The 23,123-nt window shown below is 41.9% G+C and overlaps 1 protein-coding gene across 1 annotated transcript in view; it reads left to right on the plus strand.

Moving 5' to 3' along the window:
* PEPD (peptidase D) overlaps window positions 1–23,123 on the plus strand; it is a gene marked incomplete at its 5' end in the record, with an annotated part of 132,918 nt that overhangs the window by 69,886 nt on the left and 39,909 nt on the right. Inside the window, 2 exon segments of the mRNA XM_084269906.1 lie at window positions 3,823–3,891; window positions 10,369–10,446. Coding sequence (XP_084126032.1) covers window positions 3,823–3,891; window positions 10,369–10,446 — 147 coding nt within the window.

The following is a 23,123-nucleotide window of genomic DNA, read 5'->3' on the forward strand; positions in this document are numbered from 1 at the left end:
GTGGTAAGGGAAAATATGTTACAAGTGAGAGAGAAGTCATTACAGGTAGTTTCTATTCTTTCTGCTTTAAGTGTCTTTATTCCATAAATCCACTTAAAGTAGTTTAATGTTAGAAGTTTTCCTAAATGATTTGATTAATTTCACATTCATAGCACAGAACTGACTGCAATTGTCAGTGTGTATTAGCAGTAGAATCTGAAGCAAAGATGATCATAAGACACAAGCATCATTGTCAGAGTAACTGTTCACAGTTTTCAGAAAGGCTGTCCATAGCAGGTTTTATTTTCATGGCTTTTTTAGCTGGTTGGAGATTTGTTGTTTTGTTTGGATGCACACAGTACTCTCTAAGATCTCAAAAGCAGCAAGTATATACTTGTCCTGTTATTTCTAAAGAGTAACAACCCTTATTTCTGAAAGAGGAATTTTCTCTCAAGTCAGTATGGTCAGTAAGGTAGTCAAGACTCAGCAGAGCCGGGGGTAACACTATCTTGTGCCTCTGCAAATCTGCAAGGATAGAGGTGAGTGCACCCATGTCAGATTTACTTGAGTTGATGGTGGCTAATACTTGCTTTTTTTTAAGTTAAAGGAAGAAGCAGTGAAGTTTTTAAAACTTCCTTAAATCTCCACATATTGTCAGTCAGTTAAAGCAGCTGATGTTCCAGCAAAAGAAAAATGTGCCAAACCCAGAATGTACCTCTACACTAATTTTATTTCTTTAAAAGTTCTCTTAAAAGCAAGACAAACCCCATGGCAGCTCAGAGAGAGTTGTGTGCATTTAAAAGGTACCATCTGACATGCAGCTACACCAATGGCTGATCTGTAAACACCACCAAGGCAGTACGTGCATGATAAGAAATACATACACCCCCAGGGAAATATTGCATAAAACATAACAGGAAGCTTTGAAACCTGTGAAAGGAGGAGAAGAGAAAGAGGTGCTTAACTTTTCTATCTGTGCTGGTTGCATTAAGGATCCAGCACCAACAAAAAACTGCCTGAACAGACATAGCATCCAATTAACAAGACTGGGCAAAGTTCAGGATGCAATATTTGCAATGTATGTGGAGTGCCAGATTAAATGATATTCCAGCCAACTAGTTCAGACTTTATATTTTTGTGTCACACTTTTGGATAAAGATTCTTGCAGTGTGTAGACAGTGAAATCCTGGTGTGAAGAAGTCTAGTGGCAGAATCTGCATTAACTTCAGTGGAACCAGGATTTTAACTCCAAAGTACTGGCAGCTTCTCTAATTCTATATATAAATTTTTCAGCTTTGAAAAGCCAGCATCTGCTATTAAAGGAGTATGCAATCCTTCACTTATCTGTGACATGTTGTACCAGGATGTTGTCTGTTTCTGATAGAAATGTTCGATTTTGAATTTTTTTTCTAACTGCACGAACGTGTTTCTAATGAGTCATTGTCCAAAGAAGTAAATGCAAAGATGTGGTGAGTAGTTTTACTAGCAGAAAACTCATTGCCTGGCAAAGTTGTACTATCATCAGCTCAGTCACGCTGAGCTTCCTTCTTACTCTTAAAAGAAAGTATAATGTTTGATGAAACAATCAGGTTCCTACTTTAGAAAACACAAACAAAGTTCAGGCAACAGCTGGATTATACGAAGCATGTCTTCATTTATTTACTGCTTTTTACAACTAGTTGGGGAGTACTGCAAAAGGTGAATACTATTACTTGGCAGCACAGTTTCACATAAATTGCAGCCATGAATACGTGATCAGTTGTCATATGGAAAAATAAACCCTGCTATCCCTGCATCACCAATGATGGAAAGATGTTTACAACCTTCATTATTTCATTTTTAAAGCTCTTTAGAAGGTTACTGAAAGTTGCTGTCTAGAGAAGATAGTTTGTTCAATCATTTAAGGTGAAGGGTCTATAAAATACACTATAAGTTGTTCCCCAAAATGTAACTATACGTATATAACAGTATAATATGTTATTGGATAAAATGCTTGTTCACAGTGTCGTGTCTTCTGGAGTAAACCTTGCCAGCACGTGTGATGGGGAAGGGCAGATCACTTCATTTCTGTATAAAATGGCCATTCAGTGAAAAAAAAGTCTGTGTCAGAGCAAATGGTGGTTTCTGTGGTAAATTTTACTAGCTCAATTTAGTGATACGGCTGCTGTGCTCTCACCATGTCAGAGTTTCTTCATAGCTTCTCTGTCGCTTCACCTCCTTGTTGCTATGGCTGGTTTCTGGGGTAATACAAAATTAATATTTATACCTCATAAAACCACAGCATTTTGAGCAGAAAAGAGATCTTCTAAACTGGGTCTCCCTACTAAGTCTCTAAATGTTGGCTTTTCTTTTTCCTTGTGTGATTGATTTGTGTTTTGTTTTGTTTCTCATTGAAGACTGCCATTTTGTGTAATTTTAAAATCTGCTTTGGATGTACAAGCAAATAACGCCTTTAATATCCTTCAAAGAATTTGAATTGTGTTTTATGGATTGCTGGAGTGCAGAAGGACAAAATCACAACATCTCTATTCTTTGAATAGCACCATTATCACTCTGTGTTAATGAAATGATTTCAGTGTTATAAGAAATGACTTTTTGAAATTCATTCCATATTAAAGGGAATTGGATTGTAATTAGAGCATATTTCAAAAAGAATAAAAGGATCCATGATATGTGCTTAGCTCTTAAAGCACCTAATCCTATATTAATTGTGCTTTGGGCACATCTGCCCTCATGTGAAGGGGACTTTGACAGTGAAGATGAAAATGTTTTATGCTTTTAAGGCCAAACAGCTCCTCCAGCAGGATGGCAGTGCAAGAGAAGTGCTGTTGGAGTGCATGGGGCTCCCCTTTCCCTTCCCTGTACCTCACACAAAAGTGAACAGTGTTGTGTTGGAATGTTCTTTTTAGGTTGTTGTGGACTCAGCCTAATGTTATCACATTATGTTCTTCCTGTTGGGACTGAGTCTGTGTTAATTGTTTTCCTGTGTTTGGGTCAGGGGAAATTTTTCCTTCTGAAAAGGAATAGCCTTAAGGTTTTCATTGTGTCTGTTGCTCTACAGACAAGAAAACACCAGACCATCCTCTCCAGCATGAACTGTGACACTAGCAGCAGAAAGTGCCTGGCCTGGTGTAATGGGAGAGCTCTGTGGGCTTGTCAGGACAGGAGGCTGTGCAGCTTGGTCTGAGGCCATTCAGGCTTCACACATGTGTTGGGATGTTTAGCTCGGCTTTCATTAGAGGTTATCACTGAGGTGATAAAAATGAGAGAGCTTCTCTTGAAAGAAATGACTTTGCAGAGCTTTGCCCTCTCTGGTGAGCTCCTTCCCTGTGAAGGGATGGTTGGACTTTGCTTTTGCTGAATCAATGCGCCGTAGTCTGAAGGCAGCAGGGCTGAAAATAAGGCTGGTGGGTGTCATTGTGCGTCTGAAATGCAGCAGGAAGGGGTTTCCTCAACTCCAGAGTCTGGCCAGCTGCAGCCTTTAGCTGTTACCATCCTGTTGGTTCTGGGGTCAGATGACCTGCCTTCTGCCATAGTAATTTGCCTTTCTGTGCTGAGTTGCCAAGGAAAGCAGTTTGCCATTTGAAGTTACCGAGCTGCACGTGAGCCCTTCTCTGCTGCAGAGCTGCTTGATGGGCCTGGTGGAAATGGCATGACGCTGGCAGGAGTACCGAGCTGCGGCTGCGGGTGAATGGAGAGCTCAGCCGAGTGGGAACTGGCAGCGCCTCGTCGGGGAGCCGGGGACTTGCATCAGCACAGCTGTACTAAAACAAGATTTGCTTTTCTCCCTGTCTTGTGGTGGTTTTGAATCTATTATTAATGACCACCTTTCTTTCTTTGCAGCCTGTTCCAGCACTACTGCTATACTCGTGGTGGCATGCGTCACACTTCCTACACTTGCATCTGCGGCAGGTAAGTCAATGGTTTTTACTGAGCAGTCTGTATGGTCAGTTCCCCGCTGGATACTTGTAAAACTGCTCCTTGTAGGCACACGATGTGTTTGCCAGTACCATCAGAGGGAGTTTAGAACCGCTTCTTCTGGAAATGTCAAAGGTGGCTAACACTGCTTCTTAAAGAAGTAACTTGGTTACGGATTCTGCTACACTCGAGAGAGTCCCCAGTGACTGCTGCTGCTGCCAAGATGATGTTTATGCTCACATCTGTGCTGCAATTGGCTTTTTATTAAATAGCGTTATGGAGAAGGGCTTTAGAGCTATTCTGTGATGCTCAAAAATACTCCATTTGAAGTACACCTTAAGCATCTCGTATTGTTCTCAGAATTCTTTGCCTTAAAGGTTAGGATGTGATTAGTTTGATCTTTTTTGAATTTTGAAATTCTCTGCTGTTTTTCTTGCTGAGCAGCTAGTGCTGAAGGTGGTGTATTTGGGAAAGCATTATAGAAGTTCTCCCTGTGGAGAAATGCACATTTTTTTATTCTCAGAATTTCAAGAGAATAGTGTAGGATATATGCAGATGACAGCTGTGTGTTTTGTGCAGAGATTAATCTTATTTAGTCAGTAGAATTAATCTAATCACAGATACCCAACAGATGAGGCATGTATGTTGGTACACATGTTCCACTTGTAGATCTGCTGCTACTCAGACACTTGCCCTACACTGAAGTCCATTACACTTATAAAAATAATTTTTATGTTAATGACAGTAATGTTATATTGCTTTGGAGGTAATAAGGATAATTAGCATCTCTGACTCTGCTGTTTACTCAATTGCTTATTTGTAAATGCAATTTTCCAATTTATATGCAAAATTGCAGTAGGAGCATGAGCAGTTTTATGGCAACTTGTACATCTAAATTGTCTGAAAAATTCCGTGGTTTAAGTACCATCCTATAACTTGGGAATTAACATTTCATTGAAATGGGACTCCGTCTCTACGGTATTGTCACTGCTGTGATGGTAAAATCAAGTTGTTTCTGAGTATGGTTTTTCACAGCCACACAGACTTCACAGTTACTCACAGTGAATCAGAACCTATGTTGCAGGATCTGTTTTGGGTGCTTGAGAACATCAATGGCTTCACTAAACCTATAGAGACATTTACTTTGTGCTTGTGTAGTGGGTCCTTGTGACCCTGAGGGACAGACTAAACTCTTTGCAGGACTGAAAAACACAGGACTCGTTTTAATTGGCCCTGGGAACCCAGGAGGACATGAGGGCCCCAACAGTAGTTCCAAGTGGGTGATGACAGGAACTTCCTGGGTGTCCTGTCCCACCATGCTGGAAGGCCATGGGAGGCATGGGAGAGAAGTCTGAGCTGCCTTCAAATGGCAGAGCTGCCCTTGGAATGCGAAAGCCTAACAATGCTGTGATTCGTTGCAGTTGGGAGCTGGCATTGTATCCTGGTGCTGCAATTAAAAGCACAGACAAACTTGGTTTCAAAAAATGATGTAAAATTCCATTAGGCAGAATGCAAAGGCCTTTGTCTGAAAATCGCTGTGTTATGAGTATGAGCGATGAAGTAAGAGTGAATAATACTAACAGTTTTAAGCCAGGTCCTAATCAAATGAATGTAAGTACATCTATTTGATTAATTCAATTAAAATAACAGGCATTTTTTATTACCATGAAAATGTCACGCATTGTAAATATTACACTCAACTGCATTTACAGTTGAAAATAGTTTCTGCAGTTGGTATTTTGAACTGTTACTTTGTTATTGTATCCATTTTGTTGTTTTCCCAACACTTAAAACAGTGATATTGCAGAAGAATAGTATATTTCAGTACAGGAATAAATCACTAGGCACACATTGGGTGCATGCACTTGTTGCTGTCCCTGTCCAGCGTTGTGCTCTTGGGGTAATGAGTGTTTGGTGTGACCAGATGTGTTTTCTGTACTCACATGTGCTACTCACCAGGGAGCTGAGAATGATAACATCCACACACTGGTGTCACAGGTGGTCACATAGCCAGGTTTGGCCTGGAGGTAGGAACCCTTTCAAACACTGCTGATTTGTGAGTGGTTCGAAGCAGAGAGAGACATAATGTAAGTGCCATTAAATGAGAGCAGTAGTTTGATAAACACACTAATCTGCAGCGTATTGACTTCCAAGTAGTGCTCAAATGCTAATGAATTCTTCGTTTCAGTGTCCTAGTGTAACAAGGAACCATTTTTGCAAAGGGGAAAGCAAGGGTTAGGTTACATGCACTGTACAGTGGTGCCTGCTGCCCCTGCAATGGGTGGCATCCACTGGTAACCCGGAGCAGTTTCCAACTGGAGTTAGGTGGAGGTGAGGGCCTCAGTGTCTCTGCAACCACCACCGAAGCCATGGTCAGCTACATGACACTGCAGCATCTTAGACTTAGGTTCAAATCTTCTTGACAGATGTCTCCAGGCAGATGACAGCTCTCATCAGATGATACAAGTGATTCATGTAGTACAGCAAAATGCCTTTCTGTACCAGAAAGTAAAGCTTTATGGATAAGATTATTGGATTTGTTTTTCTTTCTTTCTTTTCAGTACAACTTTTCTAAGATTTCATCTCTTAGATGAAAAAGTGGAGAGAAGGCTGTTACTGCTTCCTTCTGCATTGATTTTTTAATTTAAATCATGATGGAAATAATGTACTGATTTAGTTAATGGTCTGTTGTTTTTTCTTTAGATTTCTTAATGTAGAGCTAATAGCTGCACTTTTTATAATGCCCGATGCCCATCTTAGTCCTGTTCTTAAAATACAGCTGACTTTTTTTTCTTCTAATCATTTGTTTTCAGGGTGTTTTCTGATCTTCAGGGCCAGGTTGGATGGGGCTTTGGGCAACCTAGGGCCAATAGAGGGTGTCCCTGCCTATGCCAGGGCGTGAAACTGGATGAGTTTTAAGGTCCTGTCCAACCCAATGCATTCTGGTTCCATGAGTATGTATTTAGGGGACATTTTTTCCTTTCCTTCTGAATCTGTTCCTACTGCTTGCATTCTCAGCAATGTTAATTTGCAGCTTCTCTGCTGCTTCACGCAATTCTTTCTGCAACAAACACATCTTTGGCACTGGTTAGAGGCAAATTATTAAAGGAATAAAAATAGATGCACAGAAATCTCTTGGAGAATTTTTCAGGTTGGCTGCCTCACGTGTTGCAGTTTTCAGAGGTGCTGACCTCCAGGAATGTAGTGGAACTGCCAGTGATCCACACCGCTCCACAGCGCTTCTTTTTAAACCCTGACCATGGAGCTCTAATGCCAGACCTTTCAACTGTTGCTTTTTGGGAAGAAGAGAAATTGCCTCTACCAGAGGCTCATTTGCTTTGCTAGTGGCTGGGGGATTTGTTTAAATTGTTCTAAAGCCACCTGCAGTCTGAGTCATCATGAACAATTTCGGGCTAGTGCTGACATTTACCTTGTGAGTACATGTGACTTCTGTAGCATTGCTCCTAAAGCATCTTTCTGGCCTTCATCTCAGGACAGTGGTAAAGACACTTCCTGTGGGAAGGTTGGACTTGGACCTCTTCATGGCAGGGATGGGCTGGAGATGTGTCCACATCTGTGTTTCAGTTTGGATGCATTTCTGAAGCAAGATATCCTGCTTGGACCCAGCTGTGGGGCTTTGCTCCAGTCTTGGAGTGCATGTGGTACACTTCTTTTGGGTGAAGAACATCTGGAAAGAGCTTTCAGGAGCAGATCTGCTGTGCCTTGGTTGCTAATGGGTGTTCAGCCTAGGGGACCTGCCCAGAGCCAGTCCCAAGTGAACACACCTCCTCCCTCCAGCTGCTTCTAACAGACAAAAACTTGGAGTGCATCTGGTGTGCCTATCTGGTCTTCAGCACCTACTGTGCTCTCTGTGGTAGGATCCCATCCACCCTGCAGTGCCAAGATGTGTGTGACAGATAAGGAGTCCCCAATGCCAAGAAAGATTGTGTGCTGCTCAGCACTTCACTGACAGTGCTGAAAACCAGATTTTGTCATGCATCTTCCCTAGCAGTTGGTGCTGAACCTTACAGAAATATTTTGTAAACTAAAACCTTTACAGTACAACATGCAAAAGAGATCCCCCATCTTTGTACTTGCAGTGTCTATTGTTGAAAGCATTTGTGCAGTGCTCTGAGTTGAATATGCAACTGGTTTAAGCAGCTGGTATGGCATATGACACCTAGGATGCCTGCATATGATGATAAGTAAACAAGGTATCTGCAGCTGCATTAGCAAGGAGTCATGCCCTGAAGCTTCATGATCATTTTTTAAAAGGTGATGATAAATATATGCATGTGCTATTTGCTTCTCCTGCTTTATCCACATTTTTAGAAGGAGATAAGGAATAATACCTGCACCTACAATCCTGACTGCTGTGTGTGCATGCCAGGTGTTGGGTTTTTTAATTTTTTTTTTTGTTTTTTCCTTAAACCTCAAGCATGTGGGTTCACAGTGTCACACAGAGCACCAAGGTCACTGCAGTTGCTTCCACGTACTGTCCCCACTCTTCCCCCTCCAGCTGGGAAACTGTTCTTCAGGCAGGGAACAGTGCTGCCTCCTCTGGTCATGCTGGTGGCCCAACGCAGGGGTGGGAGCTGTCTCCACTGCTGTCACCTGCACATGAAAGGAGACGGCTGAGACTGGGAACACAGTTCCTACTGCACACATCTCCTGGCACAGAAAGGCCTTTTCTTGCAAGCACAGGTCACTGTCCTGTTGTAGATCTTTTCTTCAGACAAAGCAAACTAAGTCTGAAGGTGTCCTGGCATGGAAAACTAGAATTACGGCCAGAAGGAATAATTCTACTGGTGCTCAGGAGACAGGACATCTCAGAGGGAAGCTCACATCTGTCTTCATCTTATGTGTGAGCTTTATGGGGCAGCACAACAGCATAGGTTCCCAAGTCAGGCATCCAAGAGGTAAAAAGCAGCCAGCTAGGAGCTGGTTGTAAAGTTCTGCTTGAGCCATTGGACCAGCATCACAAAACAAATTTGTTGCAGCCTTAATTCTGTGGAGTTTTTTATTTCTTGATTTAACAACTTTAATTTTTCCCTTTGGTGTGTGTATAATTTGAGAAAGTCATTCCCATGATTCTGAAACTTTGTTCTTCACTGCTTTATTACATAGTGATTCTTATATTCTAAACAATACTTAACAATAAACACTGTTTTCAAATATTAACATGATCTGGCCCTTCAGATTGAGAGACTTCAGAAACTTTAGGCAGCATGTACTTTCTCCTCTATAGTAAACACTTACAGAGTCTGTTAGGAGAAGTATGTCAGATGGCACGTTTACTCCAGACACAATTAAAAATTCATGGAAATTGAGCCTCAGATTCCATTCACCTAAGCTGTGAAGCTGTTCCACCATCACGACTTCAAAGAATCAAATTTGAACAGGATGACCAGTAGGGTTTTGATGAAGAGCAGGGTACAGACCAAATCAGCTGGAGGGTCAGAGAGATGCTGCAGTAACCCCGTCCCAACACGCGTGTTGTTGGGTATGATATAATTCCACCTTCTGAAGAGAAAGAGAGAGAGAGGGAATGTGTCTGAGGAGAATAGCAAAAGAAACATACGTAGAACTTGAGATCTTTACCAGCCTTTTAACTGATTGATAGGCCTGGGGGAATATCAGTACACAAAAGAGAATGGCAAGGCCAAATGTAGGTCACCAAATGTATCTTGGAGCTTCAGAAGCAGAGAACAAGGGTCCATCCTTCTGTGGAGATGTTTTATTCCTGTGAATCAGCAGTTGAGTCTGAAAGGTTTCCAGGAATAAAACTCTTTCTCTTTGTAATGTGATTTTTAATTTTTTTTTTTTCACTAGGAGGTAAGAGCAGGGTGACAGTTCTCATGCCTGATACTGCTGCTGGTGCTGTATGCTGTGAATGCTCCCTGAGCAGTGTGCAGTGTGTCCGCTCCAGCAGAGATGATGTGTAGCCATGCCAGAGGTGAACTGGAGCTGTTTACTTGGACAGCTGAATTTTTTCAGTCCCAGTGGCTCCTAGACCGTTTCATACACATTGGGTTTTACTCCAGTGGAAGTCAGGTTTTTATGCCTCAGAAAGTTTAACCTCAAACAGGGAAACTTCGTAATCACAAAAATCTAGAAGGTAACCAGCAGCTGTAGGATGAAAAATTAGTCTTGCATACTTGCTTCCTTAACTCTGTTACGGGCATGGGAAATATTTATGTGAACTGTGACGAGTTCCTTCTGCAGAAAGGTCCTGTTTTGCAGGCAGAAGAGCAAACTGCCCGTTCCATGCCCACGTGCTGAGTGAGCTGCAGGGCGTGCTGTCCCAGCCTGTGCCACGCAGCGCCTGTGGCGCTTCTCAGGCTGCAATTTCCTGCTTAATACACGAATACACCAGTGTCTCCAATGTCCTGTGTTTGCAGTGTTCTGCTCGTGCTGTGTGTGTGAATGTTTCTGCTTCTGGTAATTGTAATTTTCTTTTTTGCCTGTCAGTGGGGAGAACTCCTCTGTGTTGCACTATGGCCATGCTGGAGCCCCGAATGATAAGACTATTGAAGATGGAGACTTGTGGTGAGTAAAGGATTAGAGTTTGTTTGATGGTTTTGTGGCACTGTTGCTGTTTCATACATGCATTGTATGTACTCTAGGAATTAATTAGCAAAATGATGGCCACATAATGATGAAAGTCTAAGTATTTAAAATAGTGTGTAATTTTGCATGCCAGACTAGTCTGGTGTCTTCCAAAGGTCCTGTTTACCTGCATCTCCAGTTGAAAGGGGTAAGAGAGATTGTTTTCAGACACTTCTGTGTGCACTTGGAATTTAGGTGGAGAAATGGCTGTATTCTAAGTATGAGGGCAGTTGTAAAAGTTGGCATCTGAGTTTGCTCTTGAACTTCATACCCAAACCTCAGCTCTGATGGTGGGGCAAGAGGGCTGAGAGAGTGTTGGCTGCTTTTAAAGAATTGCATTGAACTGCAGTATGGATTAGATCTTCCAAATGCCTATGTGCACCCAGACACCTTGGCCTGAAAGCAGACTTTCGAATGTGTGAGGAGATCAAACTCACCTTGGTTCAGGTTAGGGCAGGGGGCTTCTAGTTCTGTAATGTGCCAGGAATTTCTAAAAAGATTTTGCTTAGTTTAGCATTGCCATAATCCAGTTGCAAATACCATACATTTTTCTCTCCTTGCATCCTACGTCCACATGCCTTGCGGCATCACTGCAGGTAAAAGCAGGGTGAAGGAAAGCACCAGGTACATGGTGTGGTGCATAACATGGCAGAATAAAGCTTTTGTACTTTACCTCCAAGGACTTCAGTCAAGAAGTCTGCATTTATAAAAGTGCAAGACTAGTTTTGGAGGAGTTAATCACCGACATTCAGTGGAGGATATGTATTAGATTACTTTTGTAGCACATGCAAAAAGGGTCCAGGTATGTATTTTCACAGTTGAATGTAAAGGTGTGGAGAAAAGCAAATTAGTGTTATCATAGATAAGCTCAAAAGTTGTTACGGAAAACAAATTCAATCTCAGAAATAAAAAAGTGTGCCTTGTTGGATGATGTTCTGGGTCCATCTGCAGGTCCTGCAGAATGAATTTACTGGACTACAGATGGGTGATTTCTTTCTAATACACTCAAAACTTTTAAAAGTATCTTGTACAATAGTATTATCTTCATCTGTGGTGAATAGCTTATTAAATCCATTGAATACTAATGTTAATTTATTGCAGGACAATAGATTTGATTTATGATCACACTGTGTTTGGGTAAATGATGTGCTGTGAGGTTTTTTGATCCAGCAGTACACACCACCATGATAGTGTACTGGCCGTGGTGTTTGATTAAATTTTCCAAGAAAGTGTGTAGCCTACAGGAAATCTCAGCATGTTACTGAGAAGAGATGCCACAGTGCATTATGGATCCAGTATGTAACATTAACGCCTTTAAACAGTGAGGGGGAATACTGTTACTGGGAGAAGGGCATGTATAAGACCCTTTTGCTACAGTCTCTTGTTTAGTGGATGGCTGAAGACCTGCATAAACCCCAAGAGCACATACCTTCCTTTACTCTTTGCAAACTCAGTTTTTGTCATCTGTTTGCAAAATCTTTCCAAAACGTTTGGGGGTTATTGACCTCAGAGATGTGGATGTCAGAAAAATGTCATCTACCAAGTACATTGATCACATAAGCACTTCAGAGCTACGGTATTGCAAGCCCTCTTTGTGACCATCTTTGGGAAGAGAACAAGGTTTAACCGAGTTTGAAGTACCCTCTTGCTGAGACAGCCCAGTTGCATTTTTGTCTTGATGAGATGAAGTTTGTCAGGTGTAGATCAGCTTGCGCACAAGCACCTGCCTGGGCTTCAGTCTCTGCCCTTGCCTCTCACATGGGCTGATGCTCACACAGCAGTCAGACTTTTTTCCACGTACTTTTCTTAGGATTTTTCTCATGTGAGAGTAAAGAAATTGTAAGAAAATGTCATTTAATTTGTGTAAAAACTATTTTAAAAACCCCACTAATTTTCCACTATTAAAAATAGTGTTTTGGAAGAAATCTTGAGCGAGGGTACTTCAGCAGCGTACAGATGGTGACAGGGCACTGCCTGGGTGGGTTTACTGAATGCTTTTACAAATCTCTGAAGTGGTTGTGGGTGTGCACGTGTGTGAGCATACAGAACAGGTTATTAAAATGACAGTGTGCTGGTTTGTATGTACATGTTAGAGTTCCTGTGTTTGGCTCTCAATTAAGTCTTTTAAATAGCTACTGGGAGCCCTCTGTTGGATAATCTCAGGAAGCCCTGAACACTGGCAAAAACTGGCTTTGCTTGAGGTGAAAAAGAGGTAGAAGTGTTTTATGGATTATTTGTGCTTCCGCCAGTATTTTGGTATAAATCTAATTTAACGATTCCTGTACTTGTATGTAACAGAATCGGAAGATTGGGTACTTGGTATGATTTTATTAAATTATTCAGTAGAATTTAATGTCTTTTTCGTAACATTATTTAGTGGATATGAATAACATTTATGAGTTTTGCAGAAATCTGCTGCACAGGTTTTTATGTATGAAGCAGTGCAGTGTCAGTAAATAAGTCAACAAAGCACCTGCATATTAGAAAAAAACCATTTGAAAGACTAATGCTTTGCTTCTCTGAAGCACTCAGGTGCATCTGTTGCCTGCTCTCTTAAATTTTAAGTTGCAGGGACTTTGTGGTATTGACAGGAGATAATAGGTAAAAATACTTGTGCTATGGTATTTCATTTTCCTTTTAAGACAGCTATTCAGACTTCAAAAACTGTGGCCTGGTTTTATGATTTTCATTTTTGAAAATGAAGCTACATCAAATGGGTTTATTCCTTCTATAAGAAACTGGTAGGAAATTACATCTCTGATACTGCATCATAACCCACATTCTTACGGGTGCAGCTTCTGCGCTAAAGGATCCCAGTGCGGGACAAGGACTATAAAGAGAATTTCTGGCACTTCGTGTTAGTCTGGACTGTCTTGCTAAGCAGCACAGTCATTTTCAGTCTATTAAATGTTAAAACCAAAATAGCTAACTAACACAAAGCATTATGATTGACATAGAAATCAATGTTTTTAGGGAAGTTTAGGTATTCAATAGATACATGCACTTAACTGATATCGATAGTAAAAGTAAATATTGCAGTAGCAGCAAGTCAGTGCTTTATATAAATAATTCATCTACTATAACATCTATGTGGTGAACATTTAAATTGTATGATCAATATGATCTAAACCAAACACTTCTTCTAAACAAGTGTCTGTTGTCTCCATGGTCAGAAAGGTCATGTGGATAAGTGGGTAAGCTGACCACCCTTGTGAATCGCAATTCTAGGCGCTCAGCCCTCTCACTCGATTCTATCCTTAAATAACATCTTCTATTCAGAATGTTGCAAATCACTGCCTGCAGTGATGACATACAGCCAGGCTGATGCAAAAATACTGGGGTTTTTTTCTGTCATCTTAAACCTGTGACAGCTTGGATTGAAACTGAGCCCTAGGCTGAGGTTTACTGCATCATCTCAAGGTATTGCATTACTCATTATGTGCCAGGACGCCTCCTGTTTCTGCAGTGAGGCTGTAACTATGTCTTGTAGTATGGAAAGCAGAGTCATAAGCTGAAGTGTAGTGTGCAGTCTCTGCCCTGTGCATGGGAAGCCTCCATCAAGGCCAGGCACAGAAAATAACTGAACCAAATTTTCCAGGGGTTTTTGAGCCAACCTCCCCCTGAGTACAGTTTGCATAACAAAAAGTCTTTCAAATTAGAACAAATTTAAAGTTGCTACTCAAGAAGAGACAAACCCAGATAAATTCAAGGAGCAGAGATCTGATTCCCCTCTATGCATAAATGGTGTAAATGAGCTCCTGGAGCTCCGGTCCATCCAACGGCATCCCCTGCATTGCTTGTTCTTCATGGGGAAGTGTCTCATCTCTCCTTTTGCAGCTATTTTGCTTTTGTTCACACTTGGGAAAGAAACTGGTTCAGTGCCCTCATGGGAGATTGATACCTCTAGTTTCAGCTCTCCTCATATCAGTCTCAGACTTTGGCTGGAAGTTATGGCTGGGAAATAAGGTCTGTGAGAATTTTGAGTCAAAGCCGGTGTGTTTCTGCAAAGAGTTGGTCTTGGCAAATCAGCATCTGCCTTCTGAACAGTGAAAGCATCTGCTTTCTTAAAAATGAAGGAAGCAAATCCCCTTGGGTCCTCCCTTCTGTCTGCTGCTCCCACCCTACCTACTCCATACTGCAGCATGGAGCCACACCACGGCTGTTGGGAAGAAAACTGGCCATCAAAATAAAAAGGCTGCAGCTAAGGAAGCCTGTGGCACCTTTGTGGTTCAGTGGTTTGATGTAGGAACCGTTCAAGGTGCTGAACCTGAAACATGTACTTTACATTTTGATCTTGAGTAGGTATTCAGGAAAATAGCAGTTTATTGCACTCAGTTGGCTGGCTAGTGGTTTGTGCAGCCAGCCATTGTGGATTCCTGGCATTGCTGCACACCAAAGGCACATTGGGAGTTGATTATTTTATTGCAATTGATCAGCAGGGCTTCTAAAACGTTTGACAACAGAAATGGCTTCTGTGATCTTAAAATAAAGATTGATTCTTCATGATGAGGCTCACACTTAAATAGGAAAAATGTGAGAAAATAAGCCTGACCCCAGGTGTCACTGAAACAGATCTGGCTATTACCTGAGATAGTTTTCTGCAGGTGTCACAAGTCTTTGTCTCTTTATGGCATCTGACAAATGTGGCTCAGTGAAAGTTGGGCACTTAGTGAGCAACTTTCTTTGGCAGGCTCACTGACCTTCAAGTACTCCACATTTCTGGGGGTTAGTTGGTCCATTCTGGCTTTGCACAATTCTGAAAATAATTGTCCATTCTGCTGAAGCACTCGTCATTTTGAACATTCTGAAATACCTGTTCTAAGCCACGTGTTAACGAATGCCTGCTGGATGCATGGCGTGGTCCCCTTTCCCTGCCCAGAGGCAGTCCCTCCTCAGAGCCCCCCACAGAGGCTGTGCTGTGTCTGCTCCGTGCACCCCGAGCAAGACGGGCGCTTCGGTGGGTCTAGGGCCCAGTTCAGTAACAGCAATTAATTAATGGGGGACATGAGTCCTCCCTGGAGTGAGGGCCAGCATGTCCTTTGTTAAAAGGACTTGGGTGAAAGCACAAATAGCAGGAGTACAGTAGCAACTGCTTGTGAAGTGCACTGGCCCTCGGAGGGAGAGACCTTGTCTTTGCAGTGGGCCTATTTATAAGATAAAACTAACTTTAGAAGTTCAGATGGAAACAGGATGGATCATCAGATGGCATCTTTCATTTTATTTGACTGTTTCTTTTAACACAGAGATTTAAGCTTACTGATTTCAGGGTTGGGGAGAGTACAGTAACCTTACTGAAGCAGGGTGCTGTCTGCTGCAAAAGCTCACTGCTGTTTCCATAGCCTGCTACTGATGGCAGTAAAATGAGTTTTTTACCTGCAAAAATAGTTTTACTCCATTCAGGTACCAGAAGTTAAGCACTAGGGAAGATTTTGGTAGTGTCAGAAAATGAAACACGTCCTGTCCTAGAAGTACAATCTCAGCATAATGCATCTATGCTTGATGTTTTAAAGCTGTCTTGACAATATTAACAGGTATTGTTATTTGCTTTGCCAAATAAGAGTTGGGAAAGCGGGCTAGTGTTGAAAAAAAAATTACAAGAATAATTTAACTCTGAGGAGTAATTTTTTAAAATTTCTTTCCTTAATATTCTGATGCGAATTTAAGGCATCAGAGTAATATTGACACCAGGGGGCACTAGAAGAGGTGATCTCTGGAAGGGGATGGTTGCCCTGTGCTGTGATACTGGCGCCGTGGTGTACTTGCCAGAGCAGAGGCATAGCAGCCTTCCAGGAGCACTGCCTGCCTGTGCATAACGTGCTTTCTACTCGAGCTGTACTAAACTTAGGTTTGTTTCCTTTCCTTTCAGTTAGCACTTGTATGTACCTCTTAATACATTTTTTATTGTTATAACTTCTGGTGCTGTCAAAAGATCCTATTTTAACTTGTAGAGCTCTTCATCTTGTTGTTTCAGAAGCTTCGTTCATCAAAGGGTATTTTTCCTGACAGCAGATACAGGTAGATGTGGAAGAAGGGAAGATGCTAAGTTTTCAGGGCTTTTATTTGTTCATGGCACAAAAGGGATCAAGGGCAGTTTTCAGCCTTCCTGGAGTTGTTGGTCACTCCGAGGTCTGTGAAAAATATTGCAAAATAAAGTTGCTTATTGCAGGAACTGGTCAGATTTAGTTGTTCATGGTTATTCATGAAGGTGAAGCTTTTATTAAGTGAAATAGAAGTTACTTTGCTGATCTTACTTATTTTATCTAAAAACATAATATGTAGTTTTCTACAACCAAAGGAATTGTAATTTTCTGTATAAGCTATGTACATTTATCTCATATACACACAAAATATGCATAGGCAGTATACATACATAGTGCATTGAAACGAGACAGGTATATTTGTCTCAGTGTTGTGCAGTACTACTTGTAGAAAATGCACTGTTCTCATTCTTGCAGGAATGAGAAAGTATATAACACAAAGGAACTCTTTATGAGTACTGAGCAGCTATCATTTATTTCAAGAAAATACTGAGGAGACTTTCAATAAGTCACTTAAAGGACTTAGGTGAGCTTGGAAAGAGTGTGCCAGGCAAGATGGTAGCAGTTTGCTGTGAGCCTTTCCAAACACTTCTTGTGGCCTTTACACGTCTCCTGACGGGTCACACCCTGATGCCAGCCTGCCAAGCCAAATCCCTTTGTCCAGGTGGGGGCAATGTTGCATTGCAAAGCGGGAGCTGACCGCTCTCTGCATCCCCTCCAAGTACTTCGTTGCCTGCTATTAAAACAATTTATCCTACGGAACAAAATACTGGATTTATTACTTCTTGAAAGCACTGCTTTTAAGATCCCAGGATATTAATGTGTCAGATGTAAATGCTCAACTATTTTATGTGGGTGAGACTAGTGTTTTCATTTGGCCTCCTGCGTTTTTTATGCATTTTGAAGTTTGGTGCTGTAATAATATGCAAAAATTAGGGTTAGCTTTAACCTTTCAGTCTGCAGTTTTGAAACAACTTGTTGTTAGTTATGGTTTTGTTTCTAATAATAATATGAAGTACATTGCTACTACTTACTGGTTGATTGCAAAATCAGCTGGCTATCCATCTCTGAAATAATTCCTTTGGCTTGATTCCTCTGGTCTGATTAATGTTTACTATTTTCATCAAGTGTAGGTACTTTTCCTTTTATTGTACTTATAGACTATATTAATTTTATGCTAATCTAGAAAAATTTAATTTGATTAAAAATCGACAAATGTATTTGCTAGAATTAACAACAATTTTGCTTTAATTGAAGAGGTGTTCTGTTAGTACCAGTTAATTCAGGCTGTGAGATTGCCTTCTGTCAGAAATGTGTAAGCCTTTTACCTAAAGCAGAGGTTGCACAGTGTTAATAGTGTGTTTGCTGTAACAAATTTTAGCTTTCCTTTGAGTGCTGTGTTAATTTTAAGTGACTTTTAATTTTATGCTGCCTGTACATTACAGCATGTGTGAAATGTCTTTTTCAGTGTCACCTGTAAATGAGGTTTATCTGTCATAGTTTCAGACTGGGACTCCCAGCATAGTCTGAAAAGATTGGAGAGGTTGGAGTTGCTTTGGTTGATGTTGGGTTGGTTTGATTTGGGTGTTTGTCCCTCTGCATAAAACAAGCAGAGTAAAACCTAGTATTTTTTTCATAGCTGTTGGTATTGTTTAATATTGATCATTTGCAAATGCCATTTAGTGTAATCCACTTTTTGCAGTGGTCATTGTTAATACATGTGAAGCATGTTAGAACTACTCTTGACGGATGTTTCTTATCTTGGAGGGATTTTAGTAGCAAAATCCTCTTCCTTGATCTTGGGGTGGGAAATTTATTCCGTAGGTCAAAATCCAATTTTAGATGGAGTCTGCCTGGCTTTTAAAGCACTGTGTGGCTTAGAGGGAAGGTACAGTTAATCTCCAACACACCCCTTGTATCTCCCCTGAACCAGAGGTAATTCCCAATCTCGGTGTTGATGGCAGCATTGGGTCTTCTGTTTTATCTGTTGGGAGAACCACTTGTTACCCCATGGTGGAGGCAGAGTCTTGCAGAGCTGGGGCCTCAGGAGGAGTCCTCCTAGTGTAATATTGCTCCATGGCTAGGCTGAGCCAATTTAGGTCTTTAAGGGAAGAATATTTCTGATTTCAGTTTACACTGCAGTATCATCCTTTCTGTTTGAGGTGTTGCCATGAACAGTAGGTCTTTCTCCTGAAGCAAAATAACGTTGTTACTGGCATGCTTAGCTTGGGGAAGGGGCAGCCTTTTCTGAAACACTGGTTGCCACCTTCATTGCTGTGCACTTGGTTTGAACGTTTGGACCGGTCCATGGGAAGGCTTGCAGATACTTTGTCTGTTTTTTTGCATTCAGTTGTTATCCTCTGTGCAGTACTCTGAAACCCTTATCTGGTGGATTCCATTTGAGATCTGATGATTTGGAAGTTGTTTGAACAACAAGAACAACAACTATGGGATGTCTAAAAAACTCAACAAACTTCTGCCATAGGACACTGGCCAAATTTTCATCATGAAAAAGATGGGGAAGCACAAACCTTTTACTAACATGGACAGATGCATACATACTTGCATAAGAAAAGTTAACAGTATTTACAGTAAAAATCAGTAAGTAAGGTCTGAGACTTTACCTACTCCTGTGATCTCTGGTGGTTGTCCAGGCTGGGGAACACAGGTCAGAGTATCCAAAAACAGCTGCTGAAAGCCTAAGGCTCTTAAGTCCAAATATCAGCAACCAAGAATGGTGGCCAGCATATAGAAGTATCAAACTTGTACAGTTCACCTTTAGTAGGTACCATTCCATCTCAGAAGACATCTAGAACTGAACTCTTGTAGTTAACTGCAGAATTTGACTGACTTGAAAACGTAGCTGTGGCGGTGGCGTTACCTACCCTGTGCTGGTATCTCATGTTCTAGTGAGAAGCTAATGAGGTTTGCCCTCCTCGGCTTGCTGGGGAAGTACTCAGCTGCCAATACAGGTTTCTCCCTGCACCTCCCTTCTCTCCCCTGCAGCTCTGACACCCTTGCTTCTTGTTTGAGCAAGTCAGCCAGCGCTGCGAATACTGCAGATGCCGCCTTTCCAGTGGGGAGGCTCCTAACGGATGGAAACTGGCGAAGACTTTGGGGTTGCCGCCATCTCTGTTAGGTTGACTTTTCAGCAAAGGGTTGTCTATGCTAAAGAGAGTACTGTTGCTTCTTAAATATGCTAGTTAAAAATGGATAATAATTAGGATAATAAAGCCAGAAAGAAAAAAGAAAAATAACCTGTTCAGCAAAAAGACAAGCCAAACAGGTAACCCTTTTGTCAGAACTTCACCTGAGCCTTCTCCTGATCTCTGGCGAGTTGCCTGCATAGGTCGAGCTGAAGGTGTTAAGTAGGCAGCGCTGACACTTTACCTTCTGCATCTCCTGAAGCCCTCATTGCTGCCGCCTCCTGCCAGCAGCACTAGCTTGGTGTTCCCAACTCCCCAATTTGTACGCAGCAGTTGTGTATCAGAGCCGTCCCTCTGCTGAGCAGAAGCCCTGGGAGATGGCACTCGGGGGCGAATTCCGCTGTGAACAAACTAATCAAAAGTTTTTTGGCTCTTTGGGAAACTGCATTTTTAATAAGGCATTAATGCAAACTGCATGGGGGTGGAAGAGGGGTAATGCTTGATCATGGCAATTGGTTCATTTAGTGCAGAAGCTTAAGGCTGTTGTCTTAGATTTCTTCAAGAGATAAATACTGTAAGCAGGGGACTCCTCCTTTACGTGTGTGTGAAAATAGCACATAAAACCTTACAAGAACACACAGTGTTTACTGAACCAGCTCTTAACGTCCAGCTCATTTGGTCAGTTCAGTGAGATTCAGATTTTATATCCTATAAGTGGATCTGAAGTTCTGCCTGGCTCAAATCCTCGTGAGAGAGGGCACTCCCACGCTACTGTTGGTCGCACAAACCGTTTTTCCATGGAGCAGCAGAGCAGCAGCACATGTTCCCTGCGGCAGTGGGGCAGAGCCGGCCACACACACCTACTGCTGCTCATCATGATGGTGGTGCTGCCCCACTTCTGGGAGCCACTGAGTGTCCCTTGTAGTGAAAGGAGCCCTGGGTGGTGCAGGGCACAAACAGCTGGAGGTTTCTTTGGTTGGTTGCTCCTTTTTTTCTTATCCAACCAACTCAAATTTTTGTATCTTCTTGCCACTGAAGTCTCTGTAGTTGGCATTGTAGAGGTTCAAGCATGCAGTCCTCTCTCCTTCAAAATTCACTGTAGACAGATACTTTTTTTTCCCCACCCTTTTCCTGTCTGAGGAAAGCTTAGTGGTGTATCTTGTCATCTTCTGTGAGAGAAGGTTGAGACAAGCCTTGCATTATCTCTAATAGTCTGGGAAAGCCTTGAGTGAGGCAGTGCTACAGGAGGAGCAAAGATGGGGAAAGTCATGGAGAATGCAGTCAAGATGAATACACGACTGAATACAGACAAAAAATATGGGGCCACATCGTCATGTAAATCACAGCTAGATGAAGAATAGTTGTTTAACTGTCTTGTGTCCTTGTAACTGCATTACCTGTGTGGGCTACAGGACCTTCTTTTGATAAGGAGGCTTAATCAAAAACTTGATGTTTGCTTGTACATACCCAGAACCACATTTCCTACATAAAAAATATTCTCTAGCATTTTTCTAAGGGCACTCTTGATTCCAGGGGTGCTGACAGCAAAAAGCTGCCCTTAAATCAGCAAGCCAAGCCTGGCTTCAGGGCAGAGCCAGTGCAAACTCTACCATGAGATGGAAGCTGGTCACAGCCGGGCGCCTCTTTAAAAAGTAGAACTTTCCACTGTAATGTTCCAGTCCTCTCTTGGGGTTTGTGATGTTATCTTACTCGGTCCTGTTTTTAAATTGATAACTCTTGGCTAGTCAGGATGCAAGTAGATGAAAAAGTGTGTGTCACTTAACTTTCTGTTTTCTTACTTATGATATCATTTACTATAATTCATTCTTGTGGTCTACTATTAAACCATCCTATTTCCAAATCACTTGGCACATTTCCAAAGATGTATCTCTTAGAAATGCTGATACCTACTTCCCTTAAGCTTGAAATTGCCTTAGAAGCGTTTAACCAAACGGGTGGATTTTGTTAGTGTGTGAATACTTGAAGATATAATTGCTGCATGAAGTGTAAAGCACCGAGTGCTCTCTCTGAACTCAGAGCAGAGTACATTGAGATCACGCAAAACAAAATCTCCAGTTGGGGATGATTTGCTCTTGTTGCAATGAAAGAGGAGGAAAAGGTGGTGTGAATCTTTATTCCAGTTCTCCTAGGATGGGACTGGCACCAGTTCATCTGTGTGGCTGCTCATAGATATGTTGGTTAATAATGGCTCAAAACCCTAAAACCTCAGTAAACGTCGCTGAGTAAAGTGCATCAGTATTCAAACCTGCTTACCTTTAACCTGAGGTACGAGAGGGCACGATAAAACACAGCAGTGTCAGATTTCTCATTGCTGGTCTTGCAGGGGAAGGGAAGGTTTTGTCCTGAGAAGAGAAGCTGGGGAGGACATGGGATGCAGACAGGTGATGCACAGTGCAGCCCCTTGCTGCAGTGCGTTGCACCAGGAGGAGATCCAGCTGAGTTTCACTGCAGTCATCACTCTGCGGTGTTAAAAACTGCAGAACAATCATTTGGTTTTATAACTATCATGAGGAGATCCAGTTCTGAGTGCACAGATCAAGCGGATTTGTAGAGCCAGGAAGGTGACAGCTTTACATGTTAGCTCGTGGGAGTAGCTGTAGGCTTCCTGAGAAACGCCTGCGAGAGCTTGTCATTGGGTTGGGTTGGTGGTTGGACCATAACAATTCATACACATGGCTCAGATATCCCAAATAAAGTATTGCTTCCCATTGTGATATTGGCCATAATTTGCTTCATTGCCTGGCAGCTTCACATTATTTGACAATAAAAGTGTCAGCAAGCCTATAAAAGTAAAACACATGCTTAGAGGAGGATGATGCTTTATTTTAAAAAAAATTGGTATACAGTGACTTTAAGAAGAAAAGAGCCGTGGTTGGTTTTAGTCCATGGTTTTCATATCTAAGGTGTTACACAAAGTGTTTTGATAAGAAAGCTAAAGGTATCAAAATGCATGCTATTTTTCTGGGCGTAGAAAACCAAAAATGTAAGTATGAATTTGCATTTTGTGGTGCCAGCATTCTGTGAAAGTAACACGGCCACATCTTACTCATCCGTATTGTTTCAGAGGGATGGGAGGGGAAGAGAGCTTTTGCACATCATGTCATATAATGTTTCAGTTACAGTACTGACTTACAACCCTGTATTCACTTGAAAATCAACAGGACTTGAAATATTTCCTCCAAACTCCCATCCTGGGTTCCTGCACAGGCAGCAGAATTCCAGTTCAGTCGGACATGGAGGGGCCGCCGCCTGCGGCACCAGGGACCTGCTGAGCAAGGACTGAGTAAGGAGGGGCATGTCCAGCCCATCCTTTCTTCAAGGCTGTGGCATCTGACACGTTTCTGCTGCTTTTTTGACTTCATAGCATTTTATGTACAAAAAGTTGTGGTGTCAGACCTTTTCCCTGTGAAAG

This window comes from Gallinula chloropus (genome assembly GCF_964237585.1).
Source record: "Gallinula chloropus genome assembly, chromosome: 13".
Classification (NCBI taxonomy): domain Eukaryota; kingdom Metazoa; phylum Chordata; class Aves; order Gruiformes; family Rallidae; genus Gallinula; species Gallinula chloropus.